Genomic DNA, 18,760 nt, shown 5'->3' with positions numbered 1-18,760 from the left:
CAGTTCTCTGTGTAGTTAATCACCTTTTGTGCACCAAGTAGGCCTTGGATTATCATTATTTCTCTTCATTCAAAGTTATTGGAGATGTGTTTCCACTTTAATAGGTAGCTTATTCTCTCAAAGTTTAGAAATGAGAGCTCTGGAAATCGAATCCCCTATTATAAAGCTGCCGTGGAGACCCTGTAAGCAGGCTTTCAATCTTACGAGCCCAGTCTGAATTTCTAACACCACCCACCAGAAACCTTCCCTAACCTTCTAGCTCAAAAACAGTTGATAACAGCTAATATTTTAGAAGGGCTTAATGTGTACCAAAATGTAGTTTTAGCAGTTTTAGTTTTGTGTTAGCTCATCTCATTCCCTTACATTGGCTGTGAAGTTAGTACCAACATTTCCAATTTTATAGATGAAGAAATTTAGGCACAGAAAGGTTTAAGTGACTTGTCCAAGAAGACACAGCATTGAACCAGTGAGGCTGAAAAGTAGACACTGCTGGTCTCTTTTTAGCCTATGAACTATTCTCCTCTGTTCTCTGACCTCTCATGGTTCTGTGTGCTCCTCTCATGGAACCTGCTATTTTCTCTCTGGTGTTTGCTTCAGCTTTTATGTAGGGTGTGTGCTGTTGTCAGGAAGGACATATTCGCTCCCTGTAGTCCTTCACAGTACCTTGCTTCCAGAACTCTGTTTAAAAGCTGGGCCAGACAGAAAGGATGGGGCAAATCTATAACGAGGACTAAAACCCTGTGGGATATTTAGAAATGCATTGCCAGTGGAAGAGGTGCCAGATATCTCCTTCTATTTGGTAAATTGTACTTTGGTGCACACTGAAGCACACAGGACTCTCCAGTGGAAACAAAACAAAACAAAACAAAAACAGACAAACTAGCATTCCTTATTGATGCCAAATTCTGTGATGCAAGTTGCAGTGTATAGCTAGAGCCCCTGCACAGAGACTAGCCAGCTAAATTTGACAGTCACTGTTGAGTGAAAGTTTGAAGTGAAATAGCACATGGGGGAGTGCTACTTTCTCAGAACAAGTGATTTTAATATTATTAATAGGGCTCAACAGAACTTTTCTGGTTCAGAAAAATCTTGTGTAATAAATACATGTTCTTATTTAAACATGAGGGATAAATATATAAATTTATTGCTGTTCTCTTCATACACTCCTCCACAATGACATAAAGAAATTTAAAAAAAAAATTAAAAAGGTAAGAACCCCAAAAGACAAAGAATCAGAACAGAGCTTATGGTGGGTAAGAAATATGAAAATATTTTAAAAAACTGAACAGCGGATGGAGGAGGAGAGCTGCCTCAGTCCAAGTCACTAGGAAGGGATGCTAATGGGATGGTTTCATGAGAAAGGATCAAGCCTGGGCATTCTGTACACCATGGAGTCCAGGATGAGGCATGAAGTCAGAGAAGGGAAAATGAGAGACTCTTACAGAGAACTGTTGACCCTAAATCTGTTTTTCCTTGTCTAGGAAGACAAACAAGTTCCTTTTCACCTCCATCCCAGAAGATCAGACATATTTAGTAGCATATAGAAATTGAACCAGAGTTTCCAAAGCTGATGGCAAGATCTAGGTACAGGGCTAAAGGGAGAAATGACATAGCGTTCTATACACTGGGGTATGGAATACCTGGCCTTAACTTTCCCTTCTTCCAAGAGCTCTTACAGAGATGCGTTTCTTTCTTCATGTAGGAGATGAGAGAGTTTTTCACAGAAGAACCGAACAACTCCATGAAAAATATATGTGATAACTGGAATTTTAGGAATGCCTCCATTGAAAAGAATAGTTTACCCATGTAGTCACCTATTGGAAAACTCAGTCCCTGCACAAAATCTTCAATCCAATTTATAGTGCCTCAGTCACAGATGTTCACAGATGTGAACAGTTTTGTTAATAGAATCCAGTTCTCCTAACTCTGGACCATCACATATTTCCATAAAACCTCCAAGATGAAATAAAAAGATCAAAGCAGATAAATAAACAGAGATAAGTGGAGAAAACAGGGATAATGTGAAAGGTAGAAGAAACTAAAAATATAGCATTTCAGGGAAGTAGGAGAATTTATAAATCTATGAAGCAAGAACGTGATTTTTTTAAACTAAAACTAGAAAACAAGAAGTAAGAACTCTTGGAAATGAAGTAGAGATGATTGTTAAAAATCTAGAAAGTTGGAAGATAGATAACACATTTGAAATCTCTCTGAAGGTCAAACAAAAAATACCAAAATGTGGGCAATATGAAGACAAAAGAAAATCAGAAGGCAAAACAGGATGTTCACTATCTAATTGTATTTATAAAAAGGGGAATAGGTGGGGAAAGTACATTAGCAGAAGTGTACTAAAAATACTTTATAGGATAAAAGAAATTGGATGTAAAACTGCTTCTCTACCCAGCAGTGAACAGAATCACACATAAAGGCAAATGGAGATCCCTAACTTTGCTAAAGACAGGATTAGGACTCAAACTAGCAAACAACTTAACAGAATCACTAGAAATTTGAAGATTTTGGACAAGTATCTTCACAATCCTAGTGATAAATGGTTTTCCAACTGGAATGCCATGCTTAGTCCAATTATTAGTCATATGTGAAGATATGAGCAATTTCATACGTAAAAGGGTGGAGGTAGCTTGGGTGATTAAGGCTCCCTAAACACCTTTTTAAAGATACTATTTGATATGCATATATTAGTCATCAAAGTCCGTGTAAAAAATCACCCCCAAATTTAGCACCTTTAAACCACAAAAATGTATCCCTTTATACAGTTCTGTGAGAGGTTGGAAACCTGGGATTGGCTTAATTGGATGTTTCTGGCTCATGGTCTCTAGTGAGATCACACCTCTTGACCTGGGCTGCAGTAGTCTGAAGGGACTGGATAATCTGCTTTCCAGCTCCATCATGTGGCTATTGACAGGAGCTTTCAGTAATTAATTCTTCGACTTTTTCACAGGGCTTCACAGCATGTCAGTCAGCCTCCCCAAGAAAAAAATGGTGGAGAATGGTGGGAAGAAGAGAGAGAGAGAGAGAGAGAGACAGAAACAGAGAGAGGGAGAAAGAAATACACAAAAAACAGAGTACCTATGACAGAAATTGGGGTATTTTTAGAACCTAAACTCAGCAGTGACATCTAGTACAATGTGATGCTGAAGGAGGTGACATAAAGTTATGACTACTGGAAGATAGGGATCCATGGTGCCATGGTAGAGGCTGCCTGCTACAATGTGCTTCATCCAAAAAAAAAGAAGTATATCCAAAAGAATATGAGATCCAGGAAACAGGTCCCCCCCCCCCACCCAGAACAGGCAAGGTAATTTTGGGATAATAGCTACAGTGAAATCCTAGTGAGGAGCAAGTCCAGACCAGTGGTTCTCAACTGGGCATGATTTTGCTCCACAGGGGATACTTGGTAATATTTGGAGACATTCTTAGTTATAAAGATGACAAGCACAACTAGTGTGTAGTGGATAGAAGCTAGGGATGATGCTAAATATCTTAAGGACCCCACCCTCCCTTCTCCCTAACCCCCCATGCCCCCCCACAAAGAATTATATGACTCAGAATGTCAATACCTTAGAAGTTGAGAAAACCTGGTCTTGAATAGGGCATATTGACAGAGGACTTTTGAAGAGAAGCTCTTACAGAAAACATACAAGCGATAGATGCCATCAAAGGGTGATACTTACATCAGACACAACAACATGGACTTTGAAAACCAACCTCACCAAAATTGGAACTTGCCTGTATTGGAAATATGGGGAGAATAGACCCATATGTGACTGGGTCCAAGGAAGGTAACTCCTCCTCTGCCATTGTGGGAAGGCAAAATATTATATTTAAAATTAATGCATCAGGAAAGAACAACATATTTAAGAAAATAAAGTTGAAGGAAAATAACAAGAAAACTTACAGAACTAAAAGTCAAAGCATAGAAGGAGGAGGGCCCATAGTAGGATGGTGTAGGGAAGAAGTTGCTTTGTCTTGTTAAATCTTTCTATATTAATGACAAATACCCACCGTTTGCTTCAACGTGGATGAAACTGGAAGGTATTATGCTGAGTGAAGTAAGTCAGTCGGAGAAGGACAAACATTGTATGTTCTCATTCATTCGGGGAATATAGATAATAGTGAAAGGGAATGAATATAAGGGAAGGGAGAAGAAATGTGTGGAAATATCAGAAAGGGAGACAGAACATAAAGACTCCTAACTCTGGGAAATGAACTAGGGGTGGTGGAAGGGGAGGAGGGCGGGGGGTGGTGGTGAATGGGTGACGGGCACTGAGGGGGGCACTTGACGGGATGAGCACTGGGTGTTACTCTGTTTGTTGGCAAATTGAACACCAATAAAAATAAATTTATTATTAAAAAAATAAATAAATCTTTCTATATTATTTGACTTTTTGGACTATACCATTGCCTATTAAACAGTATTATTTTCATAAACAGTTAAATGCATAAATAAACTCATTACTTGAATATAAAGAAATAGGTGTACAGTTTTGTTAATAGAATCCAGTTCTCCTCACCAGTAAACACATAATTACATAGATATACTAAGTACATGTAAATATAAAGGTATTGGTTGGTTGAAGGCACATTAGAGGATTGTCTCTGCACAGTTGTATACATACCCCATTTCCCTGTTTTCAATTAGTCAAGTAAGTCTTGTAATGAATGAATGGAAGAATAAATGAGTGAAATGATTTAATTGGAAATCATATAACAAACTGTTTTACTCCTATAACTGTTAAGCACACTTTATTGAAGTGGCGCATGCCAAGACCACTAAGAAGGCGTCCTACTGCCAGAGCTCTTCCAGGCCTTAACTTCCATGGGTTTGCTACAACACATTATGCTGTTGACTGCTTCTTCAGCCTTCTCTGTGGATACCTCATCCTCAGGCTGCCCTTTACACTTCCTTGGGGGCAGTTCTGGGTTTTTTTTTTTTTTTTTTTGGAGCAAAAATAGACCTTTACTGAGATATCATCTATTCTCGTGACTTTTTAGTGATTATGCAGATCTTCGTGGCTTTGGGAAAATTGTCCCAACTGCTTGAGGGGGCAATGTTAATTGGCTGTCATACAGACTCCTCAAGCTCCACGTGTCCCACACTAACCTCAAGCTTACCCCATCTCCAGCACACACAGGTGCATACACATACATGCATGCACACACATGTAATACACACATACACATACATATGCACACAGGTACCCTCGTGTAGGCGTATGTTCACGAACACATACACATAAGCACACACACACACACACACATGCACATAGCTACATCTTCCCTTGCTTGAGTCTTTCCTTTCTCAAAGGAGTGCTCTCTGTTCATGCAATCAGAGACATGCTTCACCCATGTCTCCCTTTTCCTTACCCCTCCAGAGACCATCAATCACCAAGTTTTATTCAACCCTCTTGCATCACATTGTATTTACTTCTTCAGTCTCTTACATCTGTCAGTGTTGTACAGCCTCACTGGGTTCTCTTTGCTCTAACCATTTAACCCCAGGATCAGATTACCACAACAGTGTCCAACAACAGTGTCTCAGCCTCCAGGCTGTGCCCTTTTAATTCATTCTCTATTCTGACCAGGGTGATCCTCTTAAAATTCAAACATATTCATGTCACTCATTTCTGATAGCTCCCACTGCCCTTGGGCTAATTTTCCAACTTGGCTCAGCCCGAGGTCCTTGCTTTCCTGTGAAGTTTCAATTCATATTATTCTCATACCCGACTGTACCCTCTCCTCATATTGAATTATGTTTCCAGGATTGAATACATCTTGCTGTTTCACCTCTGTGTCTTTGAACAATTTGTTACCTTTGCTTGAATCATTCTTTCCTTTCCTACCTTCATCTCTTCTTTGTTGGCAAATTCTTATTTCTTCCAGTCTAAATTTAATGTCACTTCTGGGAAGCATTCGAGTTCCCTCCCAAATACTGTGTTAAGTGCCCTTTTACCAGGTTTCTGCAGCAGCCTGTTGCCGAAATTGTCTCAGTCTCTGTTAACTTGTTGGATCCGTCACTATAACACTAATTCAAGGACTCAGCACGGGTCCAGGACCATTGGAGGCCTGATATGTACACATGATACATACATTGCCACTATAGACAACATTTTCATGTGAAATTGCTTGAGAGCTTTTAATGAAAATGGGGCACTTTTTTTTTTTTTTTTTTTTTGGCCAAGCAAAAGAGCCTTTTTAGAAGCATATTCTAATGGTTCATCTTCAAAAGAGTTCACTGTCATATCTTTATGGTGTACTAAAGTGCAGCTAAGAATCAAGCAGGATAAATTAAATTGGATAACAACTTTACTTAAAAGCATGAAGCGAAAATGAGAGAAAAACCTTAAGAAATAGCAAATCACAAAACTGGATTACCATTATCCTCTTATTTCTAATTTTGATAGGTATTTTTCCTCTCAACGTACATGAAGGGTCTGGGGAAAGGTATCTTAAAAGAGAGGCAGTGTGAAACAGATAAAATATTGCATTTAAAAATGGTAGAGGGAGGGATCCCTGGGTGGTGCAGCGGTTTGGCACCTGCCTTTGGCCCAGGGCGCGATCCTGGAGAACCGGGATCGAATCCCACGTCAGGCTCCCGGTGCATGGAGCCTGCTTCTCTCCCTCTGCCTATGTCTCTGCCTCTCTCTCTCTGTGACTATAATAAATAAATAAATTTAAAAAATTTAAAAAAAATGGTAGAGGGAAAGCTGTGAACAGGTCATGAGCTCCATAATGGTACTGCTGTTGGGTTTTAGTTGTTTGTGATGCCATCCTTAGGTGGGGCCTCTAAAAGACAAATGAGATTAAAGATGAAATTCCTGATGGTTCAAATGAAAGCACAACAATAAAAATCAAAGAAACAGCACACATAAATCCTCTTTGAAGGTCCTGATTTCCAGCTCTCTGTAGCAATAACTAAGTAAGCCTGGGTGTCCTGTACCATAGGCCACCAACATTTGTCAGGCTTTCCAATAAATTGGCAATGAAAGACTAAATCCATGCAAGGTGGGAGATAAATTAGCACACAGCCAAAGTACTGGAGAAATAAGCACTGGTTTCGTAGCTGAAATATTTTTTGATAAAGTAATAATCCCCGGTAATCTCTCTCTAGCTTTAAATAACAGCCGGTCTTTGTGCCGGCAGTTTAATTTTGTTGGCTGCCCTTGTCTTACAAATATATTTAGTGGAGTCTGGAATATCATTTTGTACTGAAAGCTGAAGCCTTTGTCGTGCTGAAGCTGGGCAAAGGCAATAAATCAAGGACAAAGTGAAAAGGAGTAGAAACGGGGGTATCGGAAACTTATTTCCCCAGAGCGGGCAAGCGTTCTTCTCATGCGAGCAGGTGTATTGCATCAGTCATGTCTTCCTGTTAAGTGCCTGTGTTGTAATGATATTGACTTATATCTACGTTGCACCCTGGGTGGCATTGCTCCAAAGTGCTTAAGATGCATCTATGGGAAATACATGCTGAAAATAGCATCATGAGAATATACAGCCCCCGTTTTCTTTTTTCTTCTTTTCCTCCTCTAAGATCATTCTTCCCAGGAAGTGTTCTGAGATGCCCAACCTTAGCTGCTTCTGTTTTTTTCATCTGTGTCTGACCAACTAATAAATGGCTTTTTAAAGTTAAAGGACAGGCTGCTGTAGATTTAAAATGATTAAACTGGGACTAATATACTTCATGATTTGCATTTGCCACATTGGTTATCGTTGAAAATGGATTACGGAGAAAGAATATGGAGTTGTTTATAGGGTGTTTGTTTTTCCTGTAGCAACACAAAGGGATAAAAATCACTATGCTAGAAAGCCAGAGATCCAGGTTCTTGTATTAGTTTTCCATTTCATTTCCAAGTTAGTGGCTCAAAAGAGCACACATTTCTTATCTCACAGTTTCCTTGAGTCAGGAATACAAGCAGTGTATTTGGTCTCCTGCTCAGGATTTCACAGGTGGGTTGTGGTCTGATCAGGGACTCGACTGAGGAAAGAGCCGCTTCTGAGCTTCCTCGGGCTGTTGGCAAAACTCAGGTCTTTGAGGTTTTAGAATGGAGGTCTCAGTTTCTAACTGGCTGACCACCAGCCCTTGCTCTCAGTTCCTAGGAGCGCTGGAAGTTCCTGGCCACATGGAACTTTCCATACGTCCTCATAGCTTAACTCTGCAAACCAGCAAGGGAGCACCAGCAGATATATACATGGATAGATCTTGATATAGAATCCCAGGAGTGATATCCCATCACCTTTGCCATTTCCTGTTTGTTAAAAGCAAGCCACAGGTCCCCACCTACACTCAAGGGTTGGGCTTACCTATAGAATGTGAACATGAGACTCACCCTAGAGTCTGCCGACAACATTTTTAGTGTTTCTTGGGCATTAAAACATGGTACTTTTATATATTCACTCAACGCAGTAAGAATGAATGACCTAAAAATGCATCAAACACAATCGATAAATCACAAATTTAATGTTGAAAGAAACCAGATTTTAAAAAAGATTTCTGCGATTTCAATTTTTATAAATTTTAAAAACATGAAAAATTAATCTATGTCATTAGAAATTGTAATAATGGCTAACCTTGGCAGGGGAATAGCGACAATAAGGGATCTGAGTGTACTTCTGTGTTGTTCGAATACTGTCTCCTGGATTAGATGATTCCATTTGCAAATGGCTTTTTCATTTGGGTCCCATGAATGGCATCTTATCTGAGAATCCATCCTGGGCCACAGGCTGCAGTATTAGGAGCCCAAGGAGTGGGGTTTATAAGGACCACACTGTCTCTAAGTCAGGCTGTACTTTTCTTTCTCCACCTTCTACATTGCCTGGTGCTCCTTAATCATCTTATTACCCGGCATTATATTATACATTTATTTGCTTGTTGCCTGTCATCAAAACCAGAATATAAATTTGGGCTATCACAAACTTTGTCTTTTGTATCTCTAGAATGAAGCTCAGCACATGGTAGACATTCACTAAAGTATTAGTTGATTGAATGATTGGAAGTTCAGTTTATCTTTTATACTAGTCATCTGAGATCACCAGCATCACGGCTGTCGGGCTCCTCTTTTCTATTGGTAGAATATTCCTAATTAATAAATGACAGTATGAATCTGTTCGTATCCAATGACCTGAGGCTTGTTGGAGATTTTCATCATCTGTCACCAGAGTTTCATCATAACTGTCTTTAAAAAAAATCAGTACATAGTTGGCGATCCTGTTACCTAACACTTATATTACATCAGCATTCCACCCAAGAAAGAGTTAAAGTTGACTTCAAAGTAACAGTTGGTCAGTAGGATCTGATGAATTGAGATTTGTTTTTAAGATTTAATCCTTCAGCATCAAAGCTAAATTTAAAAACCAGACTAAATAATATAAAGTTAAGGGAAAGAAATAAAAACAGAAATGAAAAGAAGCAAGCACAGGAAGCCATAACAGCAAAACAGTTTAAAAAAAAAAAGGAAAAAAAAAAGCAATTGCCAAGCAGAATGAGAGACAAAAGAAAAATAAGAATAGTAGGAAAAATCCATGCCACCAGGCTACATGTTCTATGAGCTTCTCTACCAGTGGTAACTCACCCCATAAGGCTGCATACTTACCATGTGTCCTTTTCTTGAAGGGTCTTTTCCTGTTCCCCATGCTTTTCCTTTATTGGCCATATATTACTTTTTAGGCCTCTGCTTCTAGAGATGTTAGTTTGGGAAGTGTAATTGCATATTGTCTTAGGGCCTTAGAGCAACACAACTGTTTGATTTGTAAACTGACAGAACTATCTGGAAGGGAGAAGTTTCTCTCCCTTATAGAAATGGGTCAGGTCTGGAGAAAGTCACTGAATCTCCATTAGTATGCATTGTACGTTCTTCACACACTTGTGTTACACACTCAGAGTCAAGCTGTTGTCTACTGTGACAACTAAGAACTTAGTCTATTCGTTTGCTTCAAATCATATTTGAAGGTAAATGTGATGTCAAGCTATCGAGGCATTTTTAAAGGTTCAGATTTAGAGGTCTCATCATGCTGATAATCAGATGATTATATCCATCTAGAATACACATTCCAGTACTTTTGGCCCATTTTATCATCCCTTGGAGAATGATGATTTTCTGCTCTGGAATCAAGACCTGATTAGTAACCAGAATGGGAGTATCTTCCCTCTCTTTCCATTTCATCCCCAGCCCTACTCCTCACATCAGCTGGAGAAGTAAGGGGAAAAACAGAAGTAAAACTGCACAGAAGGTAGGAGAGATAGAAGGAGGAAAGGAAGAATGAACGAAAGACAAAGGAGAGAGAGAAAACGAAACGGAGGCAATCTCATTAAAGAGGCACAGTTAGGAAAATCCCAGCAGTTGTGCCCCTAAGTTATTGTTTTCAATCTTTGCCCTAAATTATAGTGGCCCCTCATTCAACAATTTTTATGTACATTATGTCTCTCGTCTGCATACGACGCCTGTGTTAGCCTTACTATCACAGCTAACACAACCCAAATCTCAGTGTCTCACAACAAATAGCCACATTATTTCCCTCTGGCTGTGGGTCAGGTTCTATGATTTTGCTCTGTGTGTCATCTCATTTTGAAGGCCTAGGCTGAAGCAAGAGATCTATGTGGGATTCTCTCTTCTCTGGTAGAGGAAAAAAAGCAAGCTTGCCTGTGGAAACATGCAGTGCTTCTTAAAGCTTCTGCTTGTAGACCCTTGGACAAGGCAAGTCAGGTAGTTGAGCCCAACAGCAGCCAGGGCACAACCAGTCTCATGACCATGGACAATGGTGTGTAATCCCTTTACAGGAAATATAAATATGTATTTGGAGACAATAATACAACCTACCTTAATACCTGAGTAACTAGGGAAGAACCCTCCACTTATAGGTAAGAAAATTGAGTGACAGAAAGCTGAAGTGGTATGTGTAAGAGTCATAAAACTGAGAAACAGAGCTTGGCATCAATCTCAGGTTATCTGATTTCTAGCCCATTGATTTGTACATCCATCTGCATATCTCTCCCATCAGCATTTTCTTTCATCTTTAGGTAGTGCTTCTCAAACTTAGTGGGCATCAGAACCACCCACAGGCCTCCTTGAAGCACAGATTGATGGGCCCTACAGTGGGAATGCCTACAGGGGGGCCTAAAAAATTAGATTTTTATCAAAATCTCAGGTGATGCTGAGGGACACACTTTAAAACTACTGCTTTGGTGCAATGTACAACTCCTACATTAGATTTTGTGTGTATGTATTTATTTTGAAAAAGTGAACAGGGATGCCTGGGTGGCTCAGCACTTGAGCATCTGCCTTTGGCTCAGGGCATGATCCTGGAGTCCTGGGATCGAGTCCCACATCAGGCTCACTGCATGGAGCACACTTCTCCCTCTGCCTGCGTCTCTGCCTCTCTCTTTTTCTGTGTCTCTAATGAATAAATTAAAAAAAAAAAATCTAAAAAGAAAAAGTGAACAATGAATTGGATGATTCAGTCATATATCTTTAACAGTGTCTCCCTAAAACTTAGGAGAGGCTGGCACACCTGGGTGGCTCAGTTGGCTAAGTGTCTGTCTTTGGCTCAGGTCATGATCCTGGAGTCCTGGGACCTGGCCCCACATCAGGCACCCTGCTTAGTGGGGTATCCACTTTCTCCTCTCCCTCTGACCCTCTCCCCTGCTCTCTCAAACAAATAAATAGAACATCTTATAAAACAAAACAAAATGAAAACAGGAGTGACTGAAGAGTCCTTACAGCAGTAGTTCTCAAAGTGTGGTTCCCAGCTCAGTAGCATCAGCATCGCCTGGAAACTTATTGGAAATGCAGATTATTGGCTCTGCCTTAGACCTCCTGACTCCTAATATCTGAAGATGGGGCTGGGGCTTCTGCGTTTTTATCAGTGACCCCGGTGATTTTTGATGTACACTAACCTTTGAGAATCATGGTTTGGTCCTATAGAAACCCCTATGAAGACACTGCCACACCTCGCAGAAGGTCTTCAGGCTCCTGCTATTCAACGTGTGGCCCACAGATCAGCAGTCTCTTTATCACCAGGAACCTTGTGAGAGATGTAGGTTTTCAGGCCTCATTCTAGACCTACTGATTTCTCCTCATGTTCTGGGGTTTCTTCTCCTGGCAGAGTATCTGCCTTCTGTCTTATCATCCAGCCTTTTTTTTTTTTTTTTTTTCTGTCACAGCTGACTTTTTACTTGACTGTTGATTATGATTTTATCCTGCCTGGGTTTTGTAGTCTGTAGCCTTGGGATTTGATAAGGCCTCCCATCTTCCTGGCTAAGATGGGTCCTCAGAACTTTATTGGGTAATAGCTTCTGTCCCTCTTCTCTACTAGGTTGAGGTGGGGGGTTTAGGTAAAGGAGTCTTGGAGTGAGAACCTCTGATTCTTCCAATTTGCATTTTTCCATTAAGACCCTTCACCTTCCTTCATTATCTATTTAACTCTTCCCTTCATCCTTTGAGACTAGCATTAGAGCAATTTTAAGCAGTCTATTAAATAAATTACTATAGCCATGCTATTGTGTATTTATGGAACACAAATCATCTAAAGAACCACTGTGACTGCCTTTGCATAAATTGTTCATAGAAAAACATTATGTGATTAGTAACCCCTTGAACTAGATGCATTATTACCATTTTTTGAGAAGTATTTCTGTATCTAAAAGTTATTTAGTCTTTGCTTCAAGTTAAAAAAAAAAAAAGCAGGTTTCAGACAATGAAATCAGAAAAACAAATCAACATCTCAAATGATTTCTAGGCAAACTCTGAGTCATTTCACTCTAAATCTGTGGTGTTTATATAGCAAATGCAGATGTTATGTTTACTCACTTCTAGAGCATTTGCTAAAAAGGCTTGGCTTGTATGGGAAACTTTCCTGGGATATTCTGTTAGACTGTGCATGTTTTGCCTACTGAGAGAGATTTTAAATTAAAACAAAAACAAAAATAAAATAGCAACTATATCTCTGGCAGAAATTGAGGTAAGTGTATCTTAAGCAAAAACTTCAGGAAGGAAATATTGGATAATATGTCTACATATAGGGAACCTCAGTTATGCCTGTGTGTACCCAGCATTGTGCTGAAATGTGGAGAGATGGAGGTTTAAGTGCCTAAAACCTTCTTTCTGTGCTCAAGGAGCTCATGGCTTGCAGAATAAAAATAACTCAGAAAAATAAATGTGTTATGTATCATAAATGCTGTAATTAGTGCAACCAATAATTTATCACCAATGCAAGGAAACTTGATATGAAAAAGGGATGTTAATAATAATTTTACCCCCATAACTTGGGTAATTTGGGGTTGTTCCTGGCACGCTGATTATGGGGTCATCCTATCTACAATTGATGAGCAAACGTATGCTGTAGGCTTACAACCAACCTCTTCTTGGGGCATGATTCTGGAAAAGTTACCTGGGACACCACATCAAGTGCTAAAACAAAACAAACAAACAAAAACCCAAACAACAACAACAAAAGAAAACCTAGCATGCTCCATTGTCTTATAGGGGCCACTTCTTATATATACTAACGAGCTATTGCGTTTGGCGTGGGGGCCACATTCTAAACCTGACCCCTCATCATCAAGTGCCTATTGTCCCCTACTCACCAGCAACCCCCATCCCCGTGATTATCCTTGCCACCACCACATATTCCACCTTGGCAAAGACCTTCACCACACTAACCTGGGCCCTAAAGATTAAATGCAGAAGGAATTACGGAGTAAGATTTACAAGAATCCAGGCTTAACCCTGACTTTATTGCAAACGAGGTATGCCACTTTTTGCAAATCAGTGAAATCTTTCAAACTCTGGAAGGAAAAGCAGTGTTCCTTTTCACATTGTTCTCTGGTGCCCCCATCAGACTAAAGAGTGGTATAGTAGATGGAAACAGGTAGACTTGGGGATGCATCTCAGCTCTGATGTTCCCTAGCTAGATGATCTTGGATGAGTCCCTGAACACATCTGAATCAGGGTATCCCCATTTGTAATAACAACAGAACCACAGAGGGCAGGCCTGTGGACTGACAGCAATGATGAGTACGATACGTGAAATGCCTAACAGAGTGGCCACTACAAAGTAAGTATTCAGGAACATGGTGATGAGTTGCTATCATCACTATTACTGATGGAGTTGGGTTATTTTAGAGATTTTATTTATTTATTTGACAGAGGGGGGGAGAGAGAGAGAGAGAGAGAGAGAGAGAGAGAGAGAGAGACATAAGGAGCGGGAGCAGCAGAGGAAGAAGGAGAAGCAGGCTGTCTGCTAAGCAGGGAGCCCAATGCGGGGCTCCATCCCAGGACCCTGAGATCATGACCTGAGCTGAAGACACATGCTTAACCGCTGAGCCACCCAGGCACCTCAACTGATGTAGTTAATGACTGTACCATGGGGTTGGCAAAGAGCAACAGTACTGATGTTCTTTCAGACAAGTGACTGTATCCTTTCCCAGAACCACCTGGGAATAATCATTCCGTTCTTTTTTTTTTTTTTTTCCATCCTTGTATGATGTTTTCAATTTTCTTGCTAAAATTCCAGAAACAGTTTGCTGCTCATTCCCCTGCTGCATTCCCAAGCAGCAAGTAGCATGCTTGCTTGCAGGTGTTGGCTGTTTGACTGAAAGGAATAAACAAAACGCTGTGATGATACAGTTTGCTAGAATGTTTTATACATTGTGTGCAGTGGAAGGGGGTTCATTAGTGAGAAGCTCACTCTGAAGGGTGCCCGAGTCAGAACAGTCAAAAGAGGCATCAGTCAGTACCGGCATCTGGTTAATTTTGGCATGAGAAAACCTGTGTCATGTCAATTATTTAAAAGATCGCCTTTTCCAAAGACGGCGATCCTCATGGCAATTCCTATGATTAGTAGTGGTGCCCTGGGAATAACTGGAAAGCTCCTTGGCCCTAGCTGGAAGAAGGGCATGATTGGTGGTGTCTGCTTGTGATGGAAAAGGAAAGTACATGTGCATTCTCTTATGGCCCTACCTGACCTAGTACCTGAATTAATTGCCTGGGCATGGGTCTGTCATGTAACCAGAAGATGCTATAATTCATTCACTAATTTCTCCATTTTTAATAGTTCTTGTATTCCTGGATTTAACATGCTTTTTATAAGATCTTAGAGATCAAAGACTTGTTTAATTCATGTTGTTCTTCTCTACCCACTCCCTCCCCCCCCACCTGAAAACAATGGACTTCTATTCGCGCAACTATTACAACTACTCATATATTCATAACAATTGTAAAAATGGGAGAATGGCCAATATAGAAGACAATAGAAAAAAGCTGGGAAATATTAGATAAATGAAGATAATGATTATTTAAACCACCTGTATATAGAGTTCTTGATAAAAATACCATTGTCTTCTAAGGTCTACCTAACTTCTATTTTCTCTTATGCAGAGCATAGGATATGTGTGATTTCATAAACCATAGCAGAGATAACTAATTTATATTCTTTAAGTAATTGGAAAATGGTGATTTATTTGCCTTTAAGAGGAGTTGTTTAACTATGTTTTTCTCATCCCCAACAAACACTTGTTTGTATTCAGAGATGGGGATGTCAGCATTGGGAATGTTGCCATGTAATTGTTAATCTAAAGTCCCACTTATGGAAGGGAGAAGAAATGTTGGGAAATATCAGGAAGGGAGACAGAACATAAAGACTCCTAACTCGGGGAAACGAACTAGGGGTGGTGGAAGGGGGAGGAGGGCGGGTGTTGGAGGGGAATGGGTGACGGGCACTGAGGTGGACACTTGACGGGATGAGCACTGGGTGTTTTTCTGTATGTTGGTAAATTGAACACCAATAAAAATTAATTAAAAAAAAAATAAAGTCCCACTTATGCCAATTCTCCCTCGGGAAGGATTCTTACAGGTAATAAGGCAAAGCTATGGGAAGCCACTGCAGAAATTTGATATTGACTATAGATCGTCCCTCCCTCCAAGAGTTTACACCATAATGAGGGAGATGGAGAACTAACTCACCATAGATCAGAATGGAATGAACAGTAAGGACTTAAGAAAACCTCACCATTTGGTAATGGTGATCTGGTTCCATGAAATAATTCAGATTAATCACATTTTCTGTTGTACTTCTAAAATCAGCCAACCATGTATCATTTGTTGAACTGTGCAAAAGGTGAGATGTAGAATAAATACATAATAAGGCAAAATGTAGCTTTCTGATTTCCGCCTTTGTGAAACATGCATACTTTAAGAAGAGAAACTTTCTAGAACATCAACGCTGGGAGAGGGAGGGGCACGATGGCAGAGAAGTAGGGTCCTCGACCCACCTGGCCCCACCACCTTACCCAGATGACTTTCAGAACATCCTGAACATCTACAAATTGACCTGAGATTTAAGGAGAGAACAGCTGGAAGGCTACAGAGAGAAAAGTTTTTGCTTCTAACAAGGTAGGAAGGCAGAAAAATCTAAAACAAAACAAAACAAAACAAAACAAAACAAAATAAAATAATAAAATAAAATAAAATAAAATAAAATATAGAAAAGAATAAAGCAAGTAGCCGAGCTAAGTGGAGCAGGGAGAGCCTCTGGGGCAGGAAAGCCCAGCCCTGGAGAAGCGGGAACTTTAAAAATCTGCCCCGGAGTTTTCCTGGAGGAAAAAGTGCTGAGCAGAGAGCTCGGGCAGGAGGGCAGGAGGGCAGCGGGGTCACTGCAGGAGGAGGCCCGGGGAGGGCTCGGGGTGCGTGGAGCAGAGGAAAGACCCTGTAGGCCTGGAAGCAGGACTGCAGAAGGAGAGACGACTGCATCCTGAGGCTCTCTGCATCCTGACATTCTCCTTCTACTGCGCCCTTCCCAATCAGAGCAGCCTTTGAGATGGAAATACTTGGGGGAATTCTACTTTAGATGCCTGCGGGTAGCTGCCCCTCTGAAGGCTCCTTTTATTCTGGAATCTGGAGAAAAGGAAAGACAATATGCTTTCTGCAGAAGATCTGCTGTGCTCTCTACAGATCTTGGAAGGGCACCATGAGGAGACCCTCTTCAGCACGTCTAGGAACATCTAGAGTTAGATCCATGTGTTTTGTATGTGAGATGTTTCTGTGGACAGGATGCCCGGCTTTTATTAGAACCTCAGAAGTGTCTTTAATTGTAGAAAAGTAAGAAGGGTCAGGAAGGAGTCCTCATAAATCGCACTGGCTTATTTTAATAAAAGTCATTTCAGTCTCTCCTCTGGCTATTGTATTTTAGCATACTTAGCTTATTTTTATATAACCAAAAATACTTGTCTATTAATTTAGTTAACATAGTATTTTCAAATGGTATTTTTTTTTAATCTGATCTGGATTTGAGACCTTACCAGAGATTTATGACTGCAAAATATTAAAAACTGGAAGAGATACCTTAGTTTAAGAAAACTTTATGGTCAGGGTACACCTGGGTAGTTTGGTAAATTAAGCATACACACTCCTGATTTTGGCTTAGGTCAAGATCTCAGGGTTGTGAGATTGAGCCACATCTGAGATCCCACCTTGGAGCCTGCTTAGGATTCTCTCTCCTCTGTCCCTCTAACCAAACATGAGCTCCCTCTCTCTCTTCCTCTCTCAAAAAATAAATAAGGAGTAAGCAGCCTGTTGAAAGAAAGAAAGAAAGAAAGAAAGAAAGAAAGAAAGAAAGAAAGAAAGAAAGAAAGAAGAAAGAAACTTTGTGGTCATATCTCTATCCTGTTAAAGACTTTCCAAGGTAATTAATCTTGTCTAATCTTGTTTCCCAGAGTTACTAGTGAAGTACAAAATTTTAAGTTAGTTGCATGCCTTTTTCACACACACACAAAAAGGCCTCACAGATGTTCAGATTTTTTTTAATATTCTTTTTTAAAAATTTTATCCCTTTTTTTAGATTTTATTTATTCATAAGAGACAGAGAGAGAGCGAGAGAGACAGAGACACAGGCAGAGGGAGAAGCAGGCTCCATGCAGGTCCCCTGACGTGGGACTCGATCCCCGGTCTCTGGGACACACCCTGGGCTGAAGGCAGCGCTAAACCGCTGAGCCACCCGGGCTGCCCAGATGTTCAGATTCATTGATGGAGCAGACTTAGAATTGGGACCTCCCCCTTCCAAAGGAATATGTACAAAAGGAGGTAAAGAAAGAAAGGAGGGAGGTCACATAGCGAGCGAGCTTCCAGACCCAATTGCCAGCCCCTTCAAAGACCCTGCCTGCCTGACTCTGGAACACAGCCCAGAATTCCTCCTCCCCCCTCACCCTGTTTGCTCCAGGGCCAGGGATGTTATCGTAATCCCCAGGATCACAAAATATGGTCTTTGGACCATCAGTATCAATCTTACATGGGAATTGGCTGGAAATGTGAATTCGGATGCTCTCCCTAGACCTACTAAATTGGAAATTTGAGGGGGACCCAGTAATTGTGCTTTTAGCAAGGCTGCAGGCAATTCTGTCTTGGGGTCCAGGTTGGGAAACACCACCTTAACCAGATAATATTTCCCAAACTTCCTGTGATAGGATTCACTGAAGCAGTTGGCTGAACATTTACTTTCCCAGGTCTCTTCTGAGATTTTGATTAAGTGGGTGTGATGAGGCCCCTGGAATGTTGATTGCTAATGAGTACCTACCTACAGGGGTTCCAATCATCAGGAAGCTTTGGCACCACCGGGCAGGCTTCCCTCCCGTATCCCGTGGCACATTGCCTGCTGCCCAGGGGCCATGACAGCTTTCAGCAGTGCATCCCCTCCACCCAGGGTCCAGGCAGGCCTGGGGCAGATGACATTCCTGGACCAGCCATCTATGAACAGT

General features: G+C 40.7%; 1 protein-coding gene across 3 annotated transcripts in view; it reads left to right on the top strand.

Moving 5' to 3' along the window:
- The window catches only part of CNTNAP5 (contactin associated protein family member 5), a 789,161-nt gene that overhangs the window by 701,693 nt on the left and 68,708 nt on the right, over window positions 1-18,760 (top strand). Inside the window, exon 20 of one of the 3 annotated variants that reach the window (XM_072757523.1) lies at window positions 1,703-4,384. The exons of the other annotated variants lie outside the window; for them this stretch is intronic. Within the exon in view, the coding sequence (XP_072613624.1) occupies window positions 1,703-1,758 (56 nt within the window). The 3' untranslated portion in view covers window positions 1,759-4,384. Of the gene's footprint in view, window positions 1-1,702; window positions 4,385-18,760 lie in introns of those variants that run through there. 3 annotated transcript variants of the gene reach the window in all.

Source organism: Vulpes vulpes, chromosome 5, assembly GCF_048418805.1.
Source record: "Vulpes vulpes isolate BD-2025 chromosome 5, VulVul3, whole genome shotgun sequence".
Taxonomy (NCBI): Eukaryota; Metazoa; Chordata; class Mammalia; order Carnivora; family Canidae; genus Vulpes; species Vulpes vulpes.
The sequence above is the reverse complement of the archived record's forward strand: the minus strand, read 5'-3'. Positions and strand labels throughout refer to the sequence as shown.